The 21,507-nt window shown below is 37.0% G+C and overlaps 1 protein-coding gene across 1 annotated transcript; it reads right to left on the bottom strand.

Annotated features, from left to right (window-relative positions):
- Positions 1-5,487: 5,487 nt before the first annotated feature.
- On the bottom strand, positions 5,488-11,607 carry LOC134527570 (uncharacterized). The gene is made up of 2 exons (XM_063360355.1): positions 10,988-11,607; positions 5,488-9,765 (listed from the first exon to the last, which is right to left on the bottom strand). Exon 2 carries the CDS (start codon positions 6,769-6,771, stop codon positions 5,488-5,490), a length of 1,284 nt encoding a protein of 427 aa, XP_063216425.1. The 5' UTR covers positions 6,772-9,765; positions 10,988-11,607.
- Between the last annotated feature and the right edge of the window lie 9,900 nt (positions 11,608-21,507).

Raw genomic sequence — 21,507 nt, 5'->3', positions numbered from 1 at the left:
TATCTCCACACTTTTTAAGAAATAGTTTCATTTATTTTTTTTACTTACAACAAACAAACATTCTGATGCACGATAACATCAGTTACACAACACAAATTGCGTAAGCGTTCACCATTTCTTCAAATAAGCGGAACAATAACAAAAATAATTTTTACAAGACTTAAAAGAAATAGTGTGGGACCGCGTGGGACAATGGCACTAGCAGTAAGAAAATGGCCTCTCTTTGTGTAAAATGTTAATATCGAAGGCGTAGCTATCGATTTTGTATGGTCGAAGTTATGGAATGAAACTCAACTAACACTTGCGGAAATAATCAATCTTCAGTGATCGAAGTTATCGAGTAGAGCGACTTGAACACGTATGGAAAAAATTAATATTTCCGAAAATCATGTTTTCGCGAAAAATCGTGATTTTTATGATTGCAATCGTAAATGCGTAATAACACGAGGTAATTCGTAGCGATTACGATTGCATCATAATTGTTGGCATGTCTGTAAATGCCTAGCATCAAATCAGAAATGAGACTTTTTCATGACACAAGTCTGAAAGAAGATAGTGTGACAAAAGCAGAGTGTTTGTTCACGTATTTTATTTTAGAACACAATTTGCCCATTGCTTTTGCTGATCATGCTGGTTTACTCTTTAAAAAAATGTTCCCTGATAGTGAAATTGTCAAATAGTATGGTCGTGCTCGCACAAAAACGTCTGCCATTGTGACAGAAATAGCAAAATCAGAAGAAGAAAAACTTGTGTTAACACTTCAGAAAGGTACTGCATTTTCATTGGCCACTAATGGTAGCAATGATAGCGATGCCAAACTGTATCCTGTGGTGGTTACATACTACAATAAAAAGAGACAAATGATTGAGAGTTCTGTGTTGTGTATTTCTGTTTTGAATGGTGATTCGACAGGTCTAAATATTGCCAAACTTGTAATGGATTCATTAACATTCCTCTCCAAAATTGCATAGCATTTAGTACTGACAATGCTTCAGTTATGGTTGGGGTAAAGAATGGTGTTAGTACTCACTTAAGGAAAGAGATGCACAATATGTTTGTGATTGGCTTCCCTTGTCATCTGATAAATTTGGCTGCAGAAAAAGCGGCTTCAGACCTTCCTTGCAAAATGGTTGAAATATTGATAGATATTTACTTTTATTTGGAAAAAATTGCTAAGCGGAAGGACAAGTTACAAGAATTTCAGAAACTTCATGACACTCATGTAAAAAAAAATTAAGTATGTTGGCACACTGGGACCCACTTAAGTTTTTTCCATTCAGAGGTTAAGGAGAAACCAAAGAAAAAATTGGGAATGCTGGATTATTACAGAATACCCAAGGTTTCTAAAGCAGCGGACTCTGATAGTACTTGAACATCTCAGCTAAAGCGAAGTTGTAATTTTTCTGCACCTGAACCAAAAATCCAGAAAAACATTAGGGAAGCTGTCAGTGGAGCTAAGTCTGGTGGTAACTTGTCAAGAGAAGAGAGGTTGTTCATATTTTTAACTTCTAAGTTGAATAAGTCATTTTGCTTGTTCTTACAAAATGTTTTGCCAATTTTCGAGAAACCAAACGAAGCTTTGCAATCTCAGAAACCTTAAATACACAAGTTACGTTCAATTCTGCTGGAACTGTATAAAAACTGTATTATACGATTTGTGAAACCTGGTGTAGTGAAAAACAGTGTTTGTGTTTTGGAAGTGGATTATCATAATCAAAACAACCAGAAACAAGATAATTAGCTTGTTATAGGGAATTCAACTTCAAGAACTGTTGCAAATCTGAAACCAGAAGAAAAGGCTCTTTTTTTCTCTACCGTGAGGGAATATTTTGTCAGAGCATGTGATTATATGCTACACAAGTTTCCCTTTAAAAATGATGTGGTTGAAAATGCAGAAGTGGCCAAGTTAAGTAGTGTGTGTGATGCATCATTTTCAAGCTTGGGAATTTATGTTCATAGATTCCCAATTATGTTAGATGCTTCAGATGATGATACAAATGCAGATTCTGCTATGGATGAATTGCAAACTGAATTTTTTGAATTTCAGCTTGAAGTACTTGGAGATTATATAATAAAAGAAGAAAGAGCTGATGTTCAGTGGAGTTTAGTGGGAAAAATATTGAGTGCTACTGGAAATGCGAAGTATCATAAACTGTCTAAAGTCATGCAGTGTGTTCTAACAATTCCTCACAGCAGTGCTGAATGTGAGAGAATTTTTAGCCAGATGAAGAAGACCAGAACACAATTTAGGTCATCAATGTCTAATGAAACTTTGGGCAGTATCATGGTGGCAAAATCTCGACAGAGGTTGAACTGTTATGAGCAAAAATGTGATCATGATTTTCTTAAAAGAGCCAAATCTGCGACAACTCAGAGTTTAAATAAACTGTAGTAGGGCCTAAATTAATTGAATATAGGCTACCTAAACAAACTGCTGTTGTTACTTTTTATAATTTAATTTACAGGTAGAACTGTCTTTAAGTGGTAAATTTCTATTAAAATATTTATAATGACATAGGAATTAATTAGGCATAGTTAATATCAAGAAACAAAAAGAAGTTGATTGAAAATTTGGAAGAAAAAAAAACATTAAACAATCTAGAATTAACACATGTTAAAGGTGAGTAAATTTTTAATTTGTTTTTCAGGGTTGCCACTAATTTTTCATTTACAAATTCCCTGACATTTCCCTGATTTCCAGACAAAAAAGATGTTTTCCCTGACAATTTTTTTACTACAAAATCACAAAAAGGATGATATTTTTTGTTATTCAAATCGCAATAGTTTCATTGTTAGAACTTTTGGACTAAGTAAATTAAGTTTGTTTAGTTACTATGCAATAGCAATAGAGAATACTAGTAGATGAAGTGAGGTTATGTTAATACATACTGACATAATAAACCTTATCATCAGAAACTAAGGCTTTATTAAGCACAAAACATGACTTAAATTGTTACATGAATTAATACATAGATTTGAATAAGAGGTAATATTGAAGGTTAAACAATGTTCATGCAAAGAGGTTGCTAAGAGGTTGCTAAGAGGTTAAAACCAATATCACCACATTCGCCCCCTCTTCATTTAAGGACATAGTCCTTGAGATATTCAGAAGGTCTAGTGGTGCGGGAAGATCTCCGGAGTGGAGGTTGAGGTCTGGGAGGAGATCTGGGTGGAGTCCGAATTGGGTTCACTTGAGGTAGGTCTTGATCATTCATGTTCTTCGCAGGTGAATCTTCTGGAGTGAGGTTCAGCTGGGTGTCTTCAGATGCTTCAGTGTGTTGATTAGGATCATCAGCGAGGTTTGGAAAATTCACGTCTTCTAAGTTAGATTCATTGTTGACAATATCCCCTGCAGGAGCGAGATGCCTGAGGTTGACTGTTGTCTCCTTACCATCTGGAAGTTGAACCAGAGCATAGTCAGGGTTCGCCTCAAGCAGAGTTATTCTTGCACCAGGGGGTCATATTTACTCTGACGGACGTGATTCTTCATTAGAATTTTCCCTGGTGTAGTAAGCCACGAAGGAAGAGTAACTCCAGAACTGGCCCTTCTCTTATGGTAGAACATACGTTCGTGGGGTGTAGCGTTAGTAGCAGTACAGAGCAGTGTGCAGATGGAGTGCAACGCTTCAGGTAACACCTTCTCCCACTGCGTTATCACGAGTCCCTTCGTTTTCAGCGCCAGCGATACAGTTCTCCATATTATCCCATTGTAACGTTCTACTTGGCCATTTCCACACGGATTGTATGGTGTAGTACGACTAGTAGCAACTCCATTGGAATGTAGGAATGATTGAAGTTCTCTGGATATAAAGGATGTGCCTCTGTCTGTGTGAATGTATGAAGGATATCCGAAGAGTGTAAAGATCTGATTTAGTGCTTGAATGACGGTTGTGGAGGATAGGTCGTTGCAAGGGATGGCAAAAGGGAACCTGGAGTACTCGTCGACTACCGTTAACAGATATTTCCGAGGAGTGTTGGATGGTAATGGTCCCTTAAAATCAACGCTGAGCCGTTCGAAGGGTGCGGTGGCATTGATGAGGGTGCTCCGCTTGTTGTGAAAGCGAGGTTTGATTTCGGAGCATGTTCTGCAGGAAGACGTGACTCGGCGTATCTCGTCGATGGAGTAGGGAAGGTTCTGATTCTTCACCCAGTGAGCCATCCGGGTGATCCCTGGGTGACACAAAGCCTTGTGGTAGTGGACAAGTCTGTCGAAGGTATGGAGCGAGCCGCAAGTCCTAGAGAGAGCGTCAGCCGCCACGTTCTCCTTCCCCGGTCTGTAGATGATGTCATAGTTGTAAGGAGCAAGTTCTAACCGCCATCTTGTAAATTTTTCGTTCTTGATTTTCCCAGGATGCCGAATGTTAAACATGTAAGAAATAGACTTCTGGTCGGTTATAAGTTGAAACTTTCTTCCTATCAAGTAATGCCTCCACTTCCGAAGGGCTTCAATGATCGCATAAGCTTCCTTCTCGACAGCTGAATGGTGTTGTTCGCTCTTAGTGAGGGTTCTCGAGAAGAAGGCTACTGGTCTCTTGTTTTGAGTCAGAGTGGCGGCGATGGCGACGTCAGAGGCATCTGTTTCGACGCAGAATGGGATGTCTTCCTCTACGTTAACGACGAAGGATTTAACTATGCAGTCCCGTAAATTGTTGAAGTCTTGGATTAGTTCAGGGGCCATAGGAAATACTTTACAGTTCACTAATCTACATATTTTATCTGAAAATTTTGGAATCCATTTAGAATAATAAGCGAACATCCCTAGTGCTCGTTGCAAGGATGCTTTGTTTCTAGGGATAGGGAAATCAATCAGTGGCTTAAGTCTGTCGGGATCTGGTTTGAGTATATTGTTTTCGATGAGATAACCGAGGAGCTTAAGAGACTTCAAATTGAAATGGGATTTTTCTTGATTAATGGTTAAATTATATTTCTTGCAGATGTCTAAAAATTTTCGTAGATTGGAGTCGTGTTCAGATTGGTCTTTTCCGCTCACCGTCACATCGTCCAAGTAGATGCCAACTCCTTGTAGTCTTTCTTTGGTCTTGATCTCGTCCATCTTCCTCTGGAACGCAGACACTCCATTGGTGACGCCCATTGGTATACGTTTGAATTGCCAGAGTTTTCCTGCTGCCTCGAAGGCGGTGTACGGCCTGTCTTCAACCCTTATTGGTATTTGATAATATGCGCTCTTGAGATATATTGTGCTGTGGATATTATATTTAGCTACATCGGAAACTATTTTCTCTATGGAAGGGATTGGGTAAGCGTCTAACATCGTGTATCGGTTTATAGTCTGAGAATAGTCGACGACCATACGTTTTCGATGTGTTCCACTCACGACTAGTACCTGCGCCCTCCAGGGTGAGTTGCTTTGTTGCTTTCTTCAATGACACCGTCAGAGAGAAGTTTTTCTATGTGGGATTGAATGTATTTTTCGTCTTCGTTTGAGTGTCGTCTGGACTTGATCGCGATAGGTCTACAATTTGGTGTTTAGTGTTCGAAGAGGGTGGCCGGACCGACTTTGGCACATGCTAAGCTACTGATTTGCAGTTCAGGTTTATTACCACCAAAAACTATCGACAGAGTGGAATGCTGCTTAAAGATATTGTGCCCTAATATAACATCTGCGCAACAGTTGTTTAGAACGTTAAGCTTTGTTTTTCTGTATATATTGTCCGAGATTTGTAAATCTACGGAACAATAAGCTTTTATAGGCATGGCCAAAGAGGACGATGCCATAGCTACTTCAGATGACGTAGGATATTGTTTTAATTTATGTTTGGAGACAAAACCATCATTTATGTAACTCTCCGAACTCCCCGTGTCTATTAGCCCTTCAGCTGGAAAACCATTTACTTTCAGTTTGACAATGGTTTTGGAAAGGCTAGTTGGAGAAGCAGCTGATGTTTTGGAAGATGTTGGTTTGGTCTTACGATTATGATTAGATTGGTTAGTAGGGAAAACCAGAGACTTAGCAGGAAGGCAAGCAATAGTTGAGAAGTCATCTGTGTCTTGAGGAGAGTCAGGTAAGGCGGCAGTACGATCTTTGGGCTTAATTGACCTACAGACTTTTGCATAATGGCCTTTCTTACCACAGAGTTTGCATGTAGCTTCTCGCGCTGGACAGGAAGAACGAGGATGACGAGGGAACCCACAGAAGAAACATTTCTGACTACTGCTGGCTGCGGTTACAGGAGAATTTGGTTGCTGAACCGGCTCAGTTGAGGCTAAAGGTGTCTGGCTAGGAATATAGGATTCAGAAATTATATGAGCTGATTCTAATGATCGTGCTTTTGCAAATGCTTCATCCAGGCTAAGAGTTGCGTTTTCTAACAAACGTTGTCGGATACTGTTCGATGAGAGACCTTTTATAAATGCATCTCTAATGTATTCATCCCTATAAGCTGCTGCTTTAACATCTTTGAACTCGCAGTCAGAGCTAAGGAGACGCAAAGATTGTAAGAATTGATTTACACTTTCATCAGGTTGCTGGTGTCGGCTCATTAGTTTATGCCTTGAAAATATTTCATTCTTAGGTTTAATAAAGAGTGAATCTAGCTTTTCGATTGCAGACGCATAAGAAGTACATTCGCTAATAAGTTCGTATATACTGTGACTCACGTGATTGTAGAGTAGTAACAGCTTATCAGATTCAGAAGCCTTGATTGAAGCTGTGAAGACTTCGAATGTTTTCTTCCAGTGATTCCATTGTGAGGAGCTTTTCCCAGTTGTGTGATCTGCTTCAAATCTCTCGGGCTTGAAATACTTGTCCATTGTTTGTATTAAATGTTTCTTGGTAAAATGTGCTTAATAAATTGACATAATAAACCTTATCATCAGAAACTAAGGCTTTATTAAGCACAAAACATGACTTAAATTGGTACATGAATTAATACATAGATTTGAATAAGAGGTAATATTGAAGGTTAAACAATGTTCATGCAAAGAGGTTGCTAAGAGGTTGCTAAGAGGTTAAAACCAATATCACCACACATACATTCAACTATAAACAAAATTATTGCCCTACACCTACTGATAAGTAAGAAAACTCATTAAGCTAACATACTGTATTCATATTTTCTGATAATCCTATATGGAAGACAGTTACAAAACACTCTGTTTTTGAAAAAAAATATTCATTAAAAAAATTGCAACACAACATCTGCTGGCAATTTCAACAGCTGAATACTTCAAATTTAACATATAGTTGTATAATTAATTCCTTACCTGTCTGAGCACCAACAGCATTAATTCATCCATTCAGAAAAATTTTTGCAGTAGTAAAACATAAGTTTATGCTTTACAGTTTGTTGAAAACTTAATGCTTCCCACACAGTAACATAGATCTACATTTTTTGATGCACATTTTTAAGACATTTAACATAAAACTTAGTTCACTTAAGCACAAGTATTTACACAACTTCCACACTTCTCAATGATTAAAATCCCAATTTAATATTTCTTCACAAGGCCACGAATTTGTTCATCAACAAGGGTCAACTCTTCCAGTTTCTTCTTTTTTTGCATTTCAAGATCATTTTTAATATCTGCAACCCTTTTCTTCTCATCCTTTTCTTTTTCTTTATCTTCATTACTTTTCTTCTGTTCAGTCTGTGCATCCTGATATTTACTATGAGCATTGCGGGCAGACAGAATCATAGTCTTTGTAATATTCAAATCTTGTACAACTCCACCAGATGCTTGCACTCCATCCCAAACTTGTCTTTGTGTAATCAGAGACCTCTCATGCATGTTTTCAACAAGACAATCTTTATTAACTGAAAACCCACGTTCTACACTTGCATTACCATGCGAAAATACCAATACCATTTTGATAAATGTTACTAGTTCTTTGGATGTATCATGCTTCACTACAAAGTTTGTCCAGAACTCATCTAACCTAGATTCTTTTTGACGAAAATTCTTTAAATCTGCTAACATTTCTGGACTCTGAAAGACTTCTTTGAAGTTAGAGTGGATTTTCTGTGCTTCCAAACCAGACAGCCAGTTGTTTTCTACAAACACTTCTAATGACATCTGTAAACGCTGCTCAGCTATTTGGGGCAATTTCACTATCATTTGTGGATCACAACAAGTAATACCCTTCGCAAGCTTGAATTTTAAAGGAGACTTGATTATAATTTTCTTGCACGTTGTTTGGAGAATTGTGCGGCAGTCCTGCTTGAAAGAAAGAATGTCAATTTCTTTAACTGAATCTATTTGTCTTAGAGCATCACGTGTACCATACCCTACATCTACCTTCTTTGCATGTAACAGAGCTTCAGATTTTGACAAATCAATGCTTGCTATACTCTTGGAACTTATTGTCTCAGGCTTCACAAAATGTTTCATCAAGGACATAAGAATGTTAGTGAGTTCTGTGTGTAAGAAGGGTGCCATAGGGGCATCAGTTTGAAAGCACTCCAAGAAGTCTTCTATTTCCTTCACAAGAAAACAAAAGAAAGCTAATTTAGCAGGCATCAATTTGTCACGTATACCTCCTACCATTGCTGCATAGCTACCAGACATAACTGGTTCCTTCTTATTTTCCTTAACTCCCTCTACATACTTCTTCAAGTTGGGAATAATTTCAAGGGCCCTCTGTGCTACCTCAAAGTTCTGAAGCCATCTCACATTACAAAATTTAACTGGAAATTTTGTTGATCCAGAAAACATTGTGTAGTCACTCCTTCTTGCAGGCCGATCCTTGAAAAAGTTGTAAATAGCATGCAAAAAATGAAAAATTTTCCATTCACAACTGTTCATTCCGACCTTAAAAGCATTGTGAAGAGTATGCAACCCACACGAGCCAATTTCCATTATCACATGATCTGAAGGGTCTCTGTTCAAGTCTACTTTTAAGTCTGCCAAAAACTTAATATTCACATTTGGCCCATCCATGGATAATTGCATTAGCTTTCGTAAGTCTAGTTCTGATACTGCCTCTTTAAAAGATCGTATAAGGTCAGCAGCAGTTGTATGACCCAAAAAAACTGAAGTGAAATAATGTGTACTTACAGTGTCCTTAGATTTGCTCCAAAAGCGAATGACAATGTCCATCTGTTCTTTCTGGGCAATTTTATTAAGTGATTCATCAAAAGAAATGACAAAGAAATCACACTGAGAAATTTCTTGCAATAACTCCTTGTGAAAATATGGAGCTAAACCATAAACTATGGTGTATGAAATCTTTGTGCGTTGAAGACGCATGTTCATGGCTATTGAACTATCGCTAAACATAGCTTTGAAAACTTGAACAGCTTTCCCTGCAGAATTCACTGACCAATGATTCATTACAACTAGAAGGCACCATAATATATCGGCTTTGGTATTTTCATTTTTCAATAAGAATGACTGCAATGGACGAGACGTAACAGACTGTTGGGAGACAATTTCTTTTGTATTTAAGAATGACAAATTTTCACTTTCATTAACATCTTTTGCACATTTATTCTCTTGCAAACTTTCCTCAGATTGACTAAATCTTGAAGACGCCTGAGAACTAGTACTTGCATCAGTGTTACTTTTTTTTAGAAAAATTCTCAGATCACATTCACTATTTACCCGAGAACGAGACTTATGTTTCTGACCATTGAGATGACTTGTAACTGCTCTTTTTCCCATGTTGCTTAAACTGAGAGTGCTCCGACACAAAGAGCAGAAGAAGACATGCTTGTCTTTCTCAACCTTTTGAAGCCATGGCTGAAACCGTTGATCACAAAGCCAGCCATCATTAAACTCAGTAAGTCTGGACTTTGAGAGTGACATCTGCAAAACGAAAAATTAACTTTTAGACTAACAATACTCAATTCCATAGCCCAAAGCACAATCCATAACGAACTTTTATCTTTTTGCGGACTAAAATTATCCTTGGCCAATAATATTTCATTTGATCAGTAGCAGCCACATTCATTGCAGGAAATTAGTACAATTAACATATTTGGTAAATCCTCCAGACTTAATTTGGTTTTGAATAATTTTATAAAAACCTAATCATTAAATTAAATAGGCCTAATTTGAAACTAATACAATGCTACAGATGTTAAGAATTTTCAACGTACAAAATAAATAAACACACAACCACTTTATAAAGAAACCTGAGACAGTGTTCCAATGCAACATAATAATTACAGCCTAATGCATTAATATAAATTAACATAGATTTAACTATTCGGTCTATGTTAAAAACTTAAGAAATTTTGAAACTTGATATTTAGGCCAAGAAATAAATTCAACACCTCTTTACCAGAAAACTAAAATAATAAAAACCGGTAAACTAATTTATGATTTTGGATGTTTTTACCTTCATGCCGATAAACTTTTTTTAACCTAGTAAAAAAATTTGTTGCGCTAAGCGCGAACGTTGCGGCAGACGCGATAAAGTTTCTGATAAGGAATTGTATTTGTAAAATTCGCGCTGCATCTGCCGCCAAGCTAGGCCTATTGTGATTCCAGCATAACAACATAACCTGCTAAACATTGTGACCAAGTCTCACGGTGGCATTTGGAAAACAGTGTAAAGTCAAAACTGTTTTGTGAATCGCAAGCTATTGAAGTACGTGAATCCAAATCCAGTGAAACAGGTCACATTTTTTGCTTACATACAAACACGTGCTACATTTTGTAAAAAAAAAAAAAAAAAAAAAAAAAAAAAAAAAAAAAAAAAAAAAAAAAAAAAAAAAAAAAAAAAAAAAAAAAAAAAAAAAAACACGTTAGTTGTTTTTTTTACAACTATCGCGGAATCGAATTGCGTCAGCATTACCTAACTTCTCCACGTGCGTCTACAATAAAACAGGGTTTTACGGACTTTTCTTAAAAGGTCGGTAAAAATTAGTAAACCTATAAGCAGGTGTCTAAATAATTACTTACATGCCATGAAGCTATAGACATCGCGTCGGCAGTGCAGTGACCTTTGTTTACACCAAACAAAAATTACACTATGCGTAAAAAAAGTACAACTATAATACTGACATTGCTTACGTCCACTTACCTTTTCACGTTTTCTTCTTAGGAACTCTTTTCTTTAATTAATCAATACAAATCCACGGGCACATCACTACAATCAAAGATGCGGTCGCCATTTTTATATCACATTCGATAGTCAATAGACTGAAACAATCGAAAATGGAATATGAACACTTGTACAATCGATTCTGAGTTTTCGAAAATGTTGTCGCAGGCACGGTCGAAATCGGAGTAGATCAAATAAAAATACGTTTTCAGAACAAACACTACACGAGTTGCATAATTCTTCCGGTAAAGTTATTTATTTTGGTATTACAAACATGCAAATTTTACAAAATAAATACCCAAATCTGTGTTTCTGGAATATATGCCCGAATTGAGAGCTAACCACTAACCATTAAATTCCCTGACATTTGACTACTCTTTTCCTAATTCCCTGACATTTCCCTGATTTCCCTGACAGCTTTCAAATTTCCTGACAATTCCCGGTTTTCCCGGTTTTCCAGACGAGTGGCAACCCTGGTTTTTGTATGGTGTGCACGTACTAGCCCTCTTCCTGTGGCCCTTCCTACTCTATATTTTGTAAATGGGAAAATCTTCCTCTTTTGAACTCTCCACAGTAGGCGCGTGCAGACAATTAGTTCTTAAAAATAGCAACTAGCCTAGTAAAAAAATTAAAATTTCTACCAGTTGTTTTTTTTATAATTTTTACTTAGAAATATGATTAAAAGCACTATTTTGCGTCTTCAAAACAAAATTATCCCCCCCCCCCCGCTTCATTGGGGGGAACAATTATTTGGTACTCTACTAAAAAAACCTCCCTCTTTTGGACTGGCCTAAGTTGGCAGGTATGCAAATCAGCTGCTTGGGTAACCATCTCAATTTTCCAGAAATGGTTAGTCAAACTCGAAAGACGAATGGCTTGTATAAACAGGAAAATTTTACTGCTGTTAGACAGGTGTGCCACTCACTCTTCTGCAGGACTTGAACTGTCCCAAGTGACATTGATGTACCTCCCAGCCAACACAACAAGTTTCCTGCAACCTTTGGATCAGGGTATTATCCAAAACGTTAAGAAAAACTACAGGATTCGTCTCACTTCGTACTTGATTCGTCAGATTGAGTTAAAAAATGAGGCAAACTTGAAGTGGAATGTTTTAGATGCTATGAAAAATGTAATGGCGCCAGTGAAGAAGAGAGAGAGGATTTCAGTGTGGAAGAATGGGATCTACTTGAGAATAATCTTCAATTTCAGGAGCCATTTAGTGAGTTTGTGCAAGTTGATGACAATGTGGCAACAAGTGCAGCACCAGTGGAGGATGAGCTTATGTGTCTCGACAAGGCTCAGTCTTGTGCTGTGCAGGCAAGTGTTGGAGAAATTGCAGGTGAGGACAATGAAGATGATGAAGTGTGTTCATCCTTACAAAGTAGAAAGGATGCCAACAGTGCTTTAGCTACATTGGAAAATGTTCTCTCAAATTTTTATGTTGGCACTGAAACACTTATGGCCTTTGATAAGCTTTGTAATGTGGTAAACAATGCCTATAAAAAAAAATAGTGCAAACCATAATTGACGCTTTTTTTAAACCAAATGTTTGAATAGAAAATGTGTCATGAATGCAAGTTTATTGAAGTTTGTATTATGATTTATTCTGTAAGTGTTGCATTGTTTGTTTTCTTCAGTGTTTACAAATTGTTATGCATGTAGTGAAGTTTATACATCAAGGACCAAAAATGATACTTATTTTGAAAATGATCCATGTACGACAGGATCAAGCATTCAGTATCCAAGATTAAACATGGATGGAAGAAATGGAAAAATTAGCTTACCGTATTTGTCCGAAAATAGGCCGACCTCTTCTACAGCACACTCAAAATCAGGGGAAAATAAATTTTAACTAACTAAAATGATTATCAGCAGCATATTACCACAGTAACACTTCAACTAAGTTTGTATTTATTGAACTGACAAAATGTGTTATTATTACTTACCAAAATATTTGAGAGTTCATATTTACATAGGCATAGGCCTATTATTAAAATATAGAAATTACAAATTACAAAATGAACACAAAACACATGACTGAAACATTGATTTTCAATGACTTTTTATTCACTGTCCGTTGTCTCATCAGTTTCATTGTTTTCATCACTATCAATGTATCAGATTTCCTACCACCATCTTCCCACAAAATGTCATCTTCCAAACCACCCATGGAGTTGGAAAGGCAGCACTTTTTAAAACCATACACAATTGACTCTGGAGATATTTTGTCCCAGGCTGCCATAATCCACTTACACATCTGACTCACAGACGGCTTCTTGAGTAAGTGGATGGTCCCTCTGCAGTAACCAGTCTGAATATTGCCTCAGATTATCCTTGAAAGGCTTGTTCACTACTACATCGAGTACTTGTAACTGCAATGTCATTTCCCCAAGAATTACCACGAGGTCAGTATTACATTCTGCGACCTTCTTTTTAAATTCTGGTGTGAGGTGGCCCCTAAATGCATCCAACAACAGCAATCCTCGCTTTCTGAGAGCAGCCCCTGGTCGCCTATTCCACACTACAGACAACCAATCAAGCATTAACTGACTGGTCATCCAACCCTTTTCATGACACCTCACAACTATGCCAGGCGGGAATTTTTCTTTCGGCAAAGTTTTGTGCCTCAAGATGATGTATGGAGGTAGTTTGCGTCCGTCTGCAGTTACACCTAGCATTGCAGTGATGCGCATCTTTTCGTTGCCAGATATTTTTAGCAACACAGACTTTGCACCTTTTGCTTCGACAGTAGTGTTGCTAGGCATGTCGAAGTAAAAAGGCATTTCATCGGCGTTGCCAATCTGGCCAAGGAGGTAATCATGTGTTTTCCGTAGGCTTAACACATGTCGCTGGTAAGCCAACAGTTTTTCATGGAAATGTGATGGCATGTGTTGAGCCAGAGATGTTCTTCTTCTAAGCGAGAGACTACTTCTTCGCATAAATCGTCTGCACCAACCAATACTTGCCTTGAATTCCCTTTGTGGCATATTCAATTAATTGGCTATTTCCAGTGCCTTGAACTGAACTTCTCTGCTAATCTGAAGACCTTCACTCTATTTTTCTTTGACGAAATCTAGGACAAGTTTATCGATTTCTGGATTTCTTCCACTTTTGGGTCCTCGGAACGCTTTTCTCGTTGAAACTGCATTTTTCAATTTATTTACATGAGCCCGCCAGCGACGCACATTCTTCTCGTCAACACCATATTTCCGCCCAGCTTCCACATTATTTGTGGTTTCTGTATATCTTATTACACTTACTTTGAAATTGGCAGAAAAACTAAGCCTAATTCCCCTGCTAGTTGAAGCTTTAACCTTTACGTGATCGGCCATTACGAACGAACAATGGCTTTGTGCACGGTACTCCATAGAGTCTAGACCCAATAGGTGCGTCAAATACAGATCCGGGATACGTGTTCAAAGAGCTGGATCCGGAGCTGTGTTTCCGTTTATCTTCACATTCTTTTGTAGTGGTGCCAACATTTTATATGGCAATGGCTACATTTTCTAAGTTCATAGAAATTGTGACGTAAAAACATTTACCGGCACGTTTAATTTTGACGTAAAAAAACCAAAATGGTTTCATGTAAAACGTAAGAGCCAATATTGCAAATAGGTTTTAAAGTTCTTGTTACTGTTGGTATGTACCGGTATTTGTTTATTCGTGTCGCAACTACAAGTTGCCAACACTGGTGCCATTTACCTATTTTGATTTTCCTGTGGCAGAAGAGTAAATAAAGCATACTACGGTAAATAACCTTACGGCAAAATTGCTGTTTTAACTAATTGTTTACTGTAAGTAAATACCACGTTTTACAAGAAAATAAAATTACCGCAGCCTGTTAAATATAGTTCAAAAATAACCAGACCGAGCTTTTAAAAGCTATGTGCTACAAGTGACCACATCTGTGTACTTAACTTAACTTGGGGTTAAGTGTGTTTACTAAATTTCTAAGTTCGAAAAATGACTAATTCCACGTAAGTACTGCGTAATTTTAGGTCAATGAATTGTATATCTCATTACATTTTTATGCCATAAGTAATTCTCTATGAAATGTATGTGTTTAATTATACTATTTTGGCTAGTGCTCCATTATAGGCTGACTCTAGATTTCAAGGTTGACAAAACTGGCAAAAAAGGTCGGCCTATTTTCGAACACATACAGTATTTTTAATTCTATACATTAGACCACAGTTGTTCCTAAATAAACAGTTAATGGTGCCAGATGTGTGAACACATGGGTATTGTTACGTAACCTGTAAACTGTTATTTTTGACAAACCAGTAGGAATTAAGAAACCAGTTATGGAATTGTATTTTTTAATATTTACGGAAAAACCGCGATGTAAGAATTTTAACCTATTTAATGAGTCTGTAAACAGAAGTAGCCTAGCAATAACATATTTGAGAAGTTCACTTTCAAATACATAGGTTAAAAACTTGAAAATTAACTATAATTTTTTAGTCTCATATTTTAAGAGAAGTGATATAGAAATGAGAAAAAAATAGGGTTGTGACAGTAATAAACGTGAAGTTTAAAAGCATACATCTCATTTGTATTGCACTACACGTATAAGATCCCTAGGGGTAAATGGGCCAAGTGTTTCAACGTGATCAAGTCATTTTTCATTTTATACATGCTTAACTATCGTGTTGTATAGTTTAAAATAGAGGTGGGACGATACCACACTTTCGATACTCGATTCTGTATTGTTTTTTCAGTTGGATACTTTCGATACTTCGATACTTTCGATACTCCAGGGAAAAATATTTTCCCATTAAGTAACAATTATTACAAATAACATAAATTAGTTTTAAACTATATAAATTCCCTCTTTATTACAAAAATACAAACTGCAAACAACTTTAAATACTTGAGTATAAAAAATAGAAGCGAAAACAAACTATCTTCAGGAGAGTTAGCCCTTTATTTTCAGTACACTTTTCTTTACCGCGAACAAATTTAAATAAAAAGAAAATCAGAATTTTTTTCTTGTTTGTTTCATTTTGCAAATAACTTAATGCAACAGAACAATTTTAAATGAAATATTAACGTGAGAAACGTAGAAAACAAAACAATCCGATCGTAAGAAAACAATAACAAACGGGTATATTCAGTTCAAAGATTAATGAATGCACAAAATATGAGTTCCGTGCCTTGGTAAAGCGCGTGCACCATTTTCATAATCATTGCTAGTTTGCGCCACTAGTCTCGCTTGGTGCTGGCCATAGATGCTACTATCGAAATGCACAGTCTTCCTGTTACTATCTATATCTATGGTGCGATAAAGTTATTTTTCTACGTTTGCAAAGGTAAACAATGGCTCACAGCTGTGTAATTTTCTGCAAAATTCAATTTGGATAACTGTGTCATGAGTTGAAAAATTTTTCTTTGCATCCTCAAAATGTTTAGACTGTTTTCTTTTTACATACTGATGTAGCTTGAATGCTATCATCTGCATTTGTATTTTCTTCACACAATCAGATACTGTTCCAGTTTCTGAAACAATTTGGGGATGTCCTTCCACATCTTTCCACTGTTTCCATTTCATTTCAGTCAAATTTTCTTCATCATATTGACTTATAATATCTCTGACAGAATTGCATGTCAACTTACATTGCAATCAAATATTTCAACATCACAGACAGGAATTGCTAGTAAATCATTTGTACTGTATGGGAAAACATTTACTTCCTTTGCCAAACTTTCCACCAAAAACTGCATGTTCGCATGGTAATGACATACAGATGAGTTATGACTCATAGTAGAAACGGGATATACAAATTGCGGTCGAAGCTCAAAAAAATTAGATTTTTTTATCTTACAATCGGGATATTCCTTTACAAACTCTTCATAGGCCTCCACAATGGTCATCGTCATAGTACGTTTCTGTACAACATCTTTCTTGCAAGACTGAACATTCTTAACAGTGCATTTGTCCTTTCTTCCTGGTTCAGTTCTGCTTATATCATCACGGAGATAATACTGTGTCACTTTAGCTTTCGTTTCTTCATTTAGTCTCTGGCCATGTTCTTTTTTCATTTTATGTAGCAGGTTCAATATTTTCCCATATTCTGGTAATTCAAAACTAACAATTTCGCTACTACTGCTTTACGTTTTTGTGGGCTATGTGGTAACATTCGCTTCAATTTACAAACTGCTTTCCCTAGGGATCTGTTACTTCTATACAAACTCTTTTCTGGCAGCAAATTACTATTACTCTTAACAGTTTGTGACTTTATTTTCTCTGTGTTTCCTCTGCCTTATTCTTATTCTGTCTTGCTTTTGCTTTAACTTTAACTCCTTATCAGTTTGAACACGTTTTTGTTGGTCCCTTCGTAATTTAAATCTTTCAGTTCTTTTTTTAACACGTTGACTGCCATATACAAAAAAAAATTTCACTTCACATAGCCAAAATATATTTTGATCAAAAATGGTTTTAACTGGGTTGGAAATATTATACCTAATTATAGTTTTTAGTTAAAACGTAAAACCATACAAAAATAATTTTTATATTGTGACCCATTTATGGGCTACACATTCTGGCAAACACAACAATCACATTTATTTATGTCAAAGCATCCATTTTTTTTATAAATGAAAAGGTACCAACAATTTTCTGATAGTAATTTTACAGTGTACATACTTCAAGGTTTTTTTTTTCAGCTTACACAGAGATGAGAAAATTGTTTAACACATGATAATAGACTGTAAATACGTATAGGTACTTTTCAATAGATTTGATGTCAATGCCGAAATCAGATATGATAAAAAAAAACACTAAAAGCAAATCTGAAACTTTCACTTTCCTACAACAAAGCTGTTATGCTTTTAATTAAAACAAATATTACACAGAAAAGCATTGCACAAATTGCACTTAGTGTTTACTTTCCGTTTATGGGTCAACGCATGTTTACGTCCATTTATTTGTGCTCCTTTACTATAGCATCCTGCACATCTTCTAACTTGACCCTTCGGCCCAGGTACTTCTACCAAGCAATGGTTAGGAGAAACTGCAGTAGTGGTAGGTGTCAGACTAAGTGAAGAGGGGTCTTTTGAATGTAAAAGGTGTAGAGCCAGTTCTTCTCTGAATTTGGTTATTTTCATGCCCTTCCCAAGTGGATTATTTACTTTGTTGAAAATAATCACAGAGTTGACAACTGAGGTACCAAACATGAGTTCAAGCATATCTTTCTATACCACTTCACAGATCGCCTTAGTGTTGTTGAATACGATGCCAGCTGATCTGAGACGTCAATGAAAGATTTGGCAGTGTTGTACTCAACAACTGCTACAGGTTCTGTGACATCTCCTCCTCTCTGATGCAGTCTGCATTTCATGTGTATGCTTCGTACTCAACATAAGAACATCACACTAATCATGCCACTTCAACACTACCACACCTGTGTCACTTTGCTGTGCTCTTATCTCTCCTCGTTTCAACTTGGCTCCTACTACAGATTTTGGAAGTCCTTTCCGATTGGCTCGCAATGTCCCCACCGGGTGAGTGGAACGATCAAGTAATTTGTGGGCTAGTGGTAGACTAAAATACCAATTGTCTCTGTACAATGTTCTTCCCAAGTCAAACAGTGGTTCCATGAGCTCCATGACAACAGTCGTAGGCACACTCATACCTACTCTTTGATTCTTACCCGCATAAACTTTGAGTGACCATGTGTACCCACTATTCACACTAAGTTTGACATACCTATGGCGTTTATTGGGGATATGCAGACTTTCTCTGGTGGGGTTACAACTGCCTGAAACCTTTCAACCATTAGATAATTAAAATGTCTTATTTTATGCAGACGGTCATCAGGTGTTGCCTCTGCATTATTTGCAGCATGCAGCATACTGAGTAACAGTTTGAATATGTTCCTTGACATAATATTTTTGATTTTGTTTTCATACAGCTCTGAAGCATTCCAATAATTTCTCAGGGAAGGCATCCTAACGAGGCCCATCCACACAATAATGCCAAAAAATCTTCTCATTTCCCCAGGATTTGTGTCTTGCCATCTCTTCATTCGAGATTCACGAGAAGGAGGGTTTCCTGAAATTTTCTGTTGTGCAAATAGATTTCCAGTACGGAATTCACCCTTTTCAGCTTACTCTGGCTAGTTTTCTTCTGTGTACTCGAAGTAGCCACGTCTCGTATTTTCATATTTCTTGTGTAGCGAGGGTCAACAAGTTCTGGAACCAAGCAGTCATTATAGAACTGAACCAACTGTTGTTGCATTTTATTTTTCCAGAATAGGTCATTTCTTTCTACCCTTGTAACTTTTACAGGATGATCCTTAGATGTCCAAATAGCCAAAAGACAGAATATCCTGTTTGTGATATGTAACTGACCTTGAATTTTAAAAAAGTAATGATTTTTTTTCAAACCAGTTATTTCATGTTATTGCATGTTAAGTACCGTATTTTACCTTATAACATTGCTTCGTTGGGTTCCATGCCTGCTGCAGACGAAGGACATTTTATTTCTTCCAAACCATCTTCAATCAATCCATCCGGTGTAGCTCCAAGGAAAGGCAAATCTTTATCTATAAAAAAACCACAAGGCTGAACAGAAATGTTTTCTTGTTTTTCTAGCTGCTGGATAGCTGTTGACTCGTACTTTCTTCCATATGACAGTGATGGAACGTTGAGAATGTCAGGAGAATATATCATATTCTTCACCAAACTTCGGCAACTAGTAGTCGGTCGTCGGTGACATATTCTTCCAAACTTCGATGCTGTTAGCATTTTATGCCTACGTTATAGCCATTTGCTACTTCCTGCCTGAAGCAGGGTATCTCTTTCTATTTCTCTGCATTCAATGTCTGTTTTCTCGAGTGACTTAAAATGCAGTTATTTTTGCGCCTCGTAAACACCAGGAGCCATGTCAGTTTTTTCACTATGTTCACCATAGTCGCTGTCTCCAATTTGCGGGTATTTAGATTTTGTTTGTTTATTAGGCATAAGAGCTCATTTAAAGTGCTTCTTTTTCATGTTTGCATTTTCTCTTATTTTTGATCTGGAAGTTTCTAGCTTCTTCACAAACTTATTTTGGCTGATACCATCACACATTGTTTTGTGAAGGACGTAGTGAGGTTTTCGCGTGTTATGCGAAACGACTGCAGCAGAGCATCTTGCTTGATACGACCGCTTCATAGCATAATTGATCCTCTTTCCTCCAACATATTTTGCAATTATGGAATTTAGTTGTTCCACTGCATTACTATCGACATCATATATCAGGCTTCGTGAACGATGAGTCAAATAATGCACTGCCTTCATTATGTTATCGTACTGTCCACAATTGTTCATCTCAGGAACTAAGTTTTTCTCTCCTACTTTTGGTCCAGGGCAAAAGTATTTAAGATATGAGCATTTCTCATGCTCACCGAAAACATGACTGGGGCCATAAGAAATATCTTCTCGAAGAGCAAAGACTTTTTGAGCAATTGGTTTGTCTCCTTTTTTTATATGCTTAATGGCTTCAGTTACCGCTCCCCGTAGCTTCAAAACTATCTGACTAATGATTTTCTCAGAAATGGAGGGGGTATCTTAGTTTGCTCTGATAGTGTTCTAAGCTTGTTGCAATAGTTTCGCGAAAGGTGATTACGACACTCGTATTTTGGTATGGCCTTGCTTCCAAAAAATTTTTATAGCAGCTGCTGTCATCTCTGCAATCATTTTACTATATTTAACATTGTATATCAGTTCACTTAATTTGAATCCTTCTACAATGATGCTGGACTTCATGCTGCTTGAACTACCAGAATGTGTGTCATTTGCATTTTGTGCTCGAGCACATACAAATCAAAATTTGTTACGTACTGCCATAAAAAGAACATTTTTTTGTAAAAAATCCTACAATTGCTGCTACACCGGATAAAGCATTGTATTGTGTTCTGTACGATCTTTTTGACCAACAACCATCTACCACTATAGTTACAAAAGGAATGCCATTTTCATCAACATCTCCTCGTTTGATTGCCAGGTTTATTTCTTCCTCAACTGCTTTTCTGATTTCTCCTAAGGCAGCTTTTTCCTACCCGTTAGATACGTTATTGTGAACTTTGGAGTAAGTTTTAGAAGACATGCATGGGATTCCTATTGTAGCAAATATTTCTTCCAAATGAGAAAATCCACCGCCAATACTCATTACTCCAGCCACAGCTCTTGCATTGATATTCATGTGAGTTGAGGAAGTGCCTGGATCATGTGTATGTAGTGAAAATTGCCCACTGCACGTTTACATCTAAAGAGTACAACAGATGACAATCCATGCCGTATTTCTTTGAAGACCTTCATATTATTTAGTGAACAACCAAAAGCAGCATTATGATTCCCCAGCTCTACCAGCTTCATCAATACGTAACCGATGTCCTTCAAGCACAAAGTCAGTTTCTGTTGTAGTGGTCGGGCACATTTCTGTTTTATCAGAGGATTTTATGTTGGAATTTTCTTCATAGTTACAGGCAGATTGTCTTAAATATCCCAGCTCAACG

The sequence above is a fragment of the Bacillus rossius genome, chromosome 1 (genome assembly GCF_032445375.1).
Source record: "Bacillus rossius redtenbacheri isolate Brsri chromosome 1, Brsri_v3, whole genome shotgun sequence".
Classification (NCBI taxonomy): Eukaryota; Metazoa; Arthropoda; class Insecta; order Phasmatodea; family Bacillidae; genus Bacillus; species Bacillus rossius.
This window is presented reverse-complemented; position numbering and strand designations above follow the sequence as displayed.

Coding starts and splice junctions, on each gene's coding strand:
- LOC134527570 (XM_063360355.1), bottom strand. CDS start 6,771: ATGGACAAGTATTTCAAGCCCGAGAGATTTGAAGCAGATCACACAACT.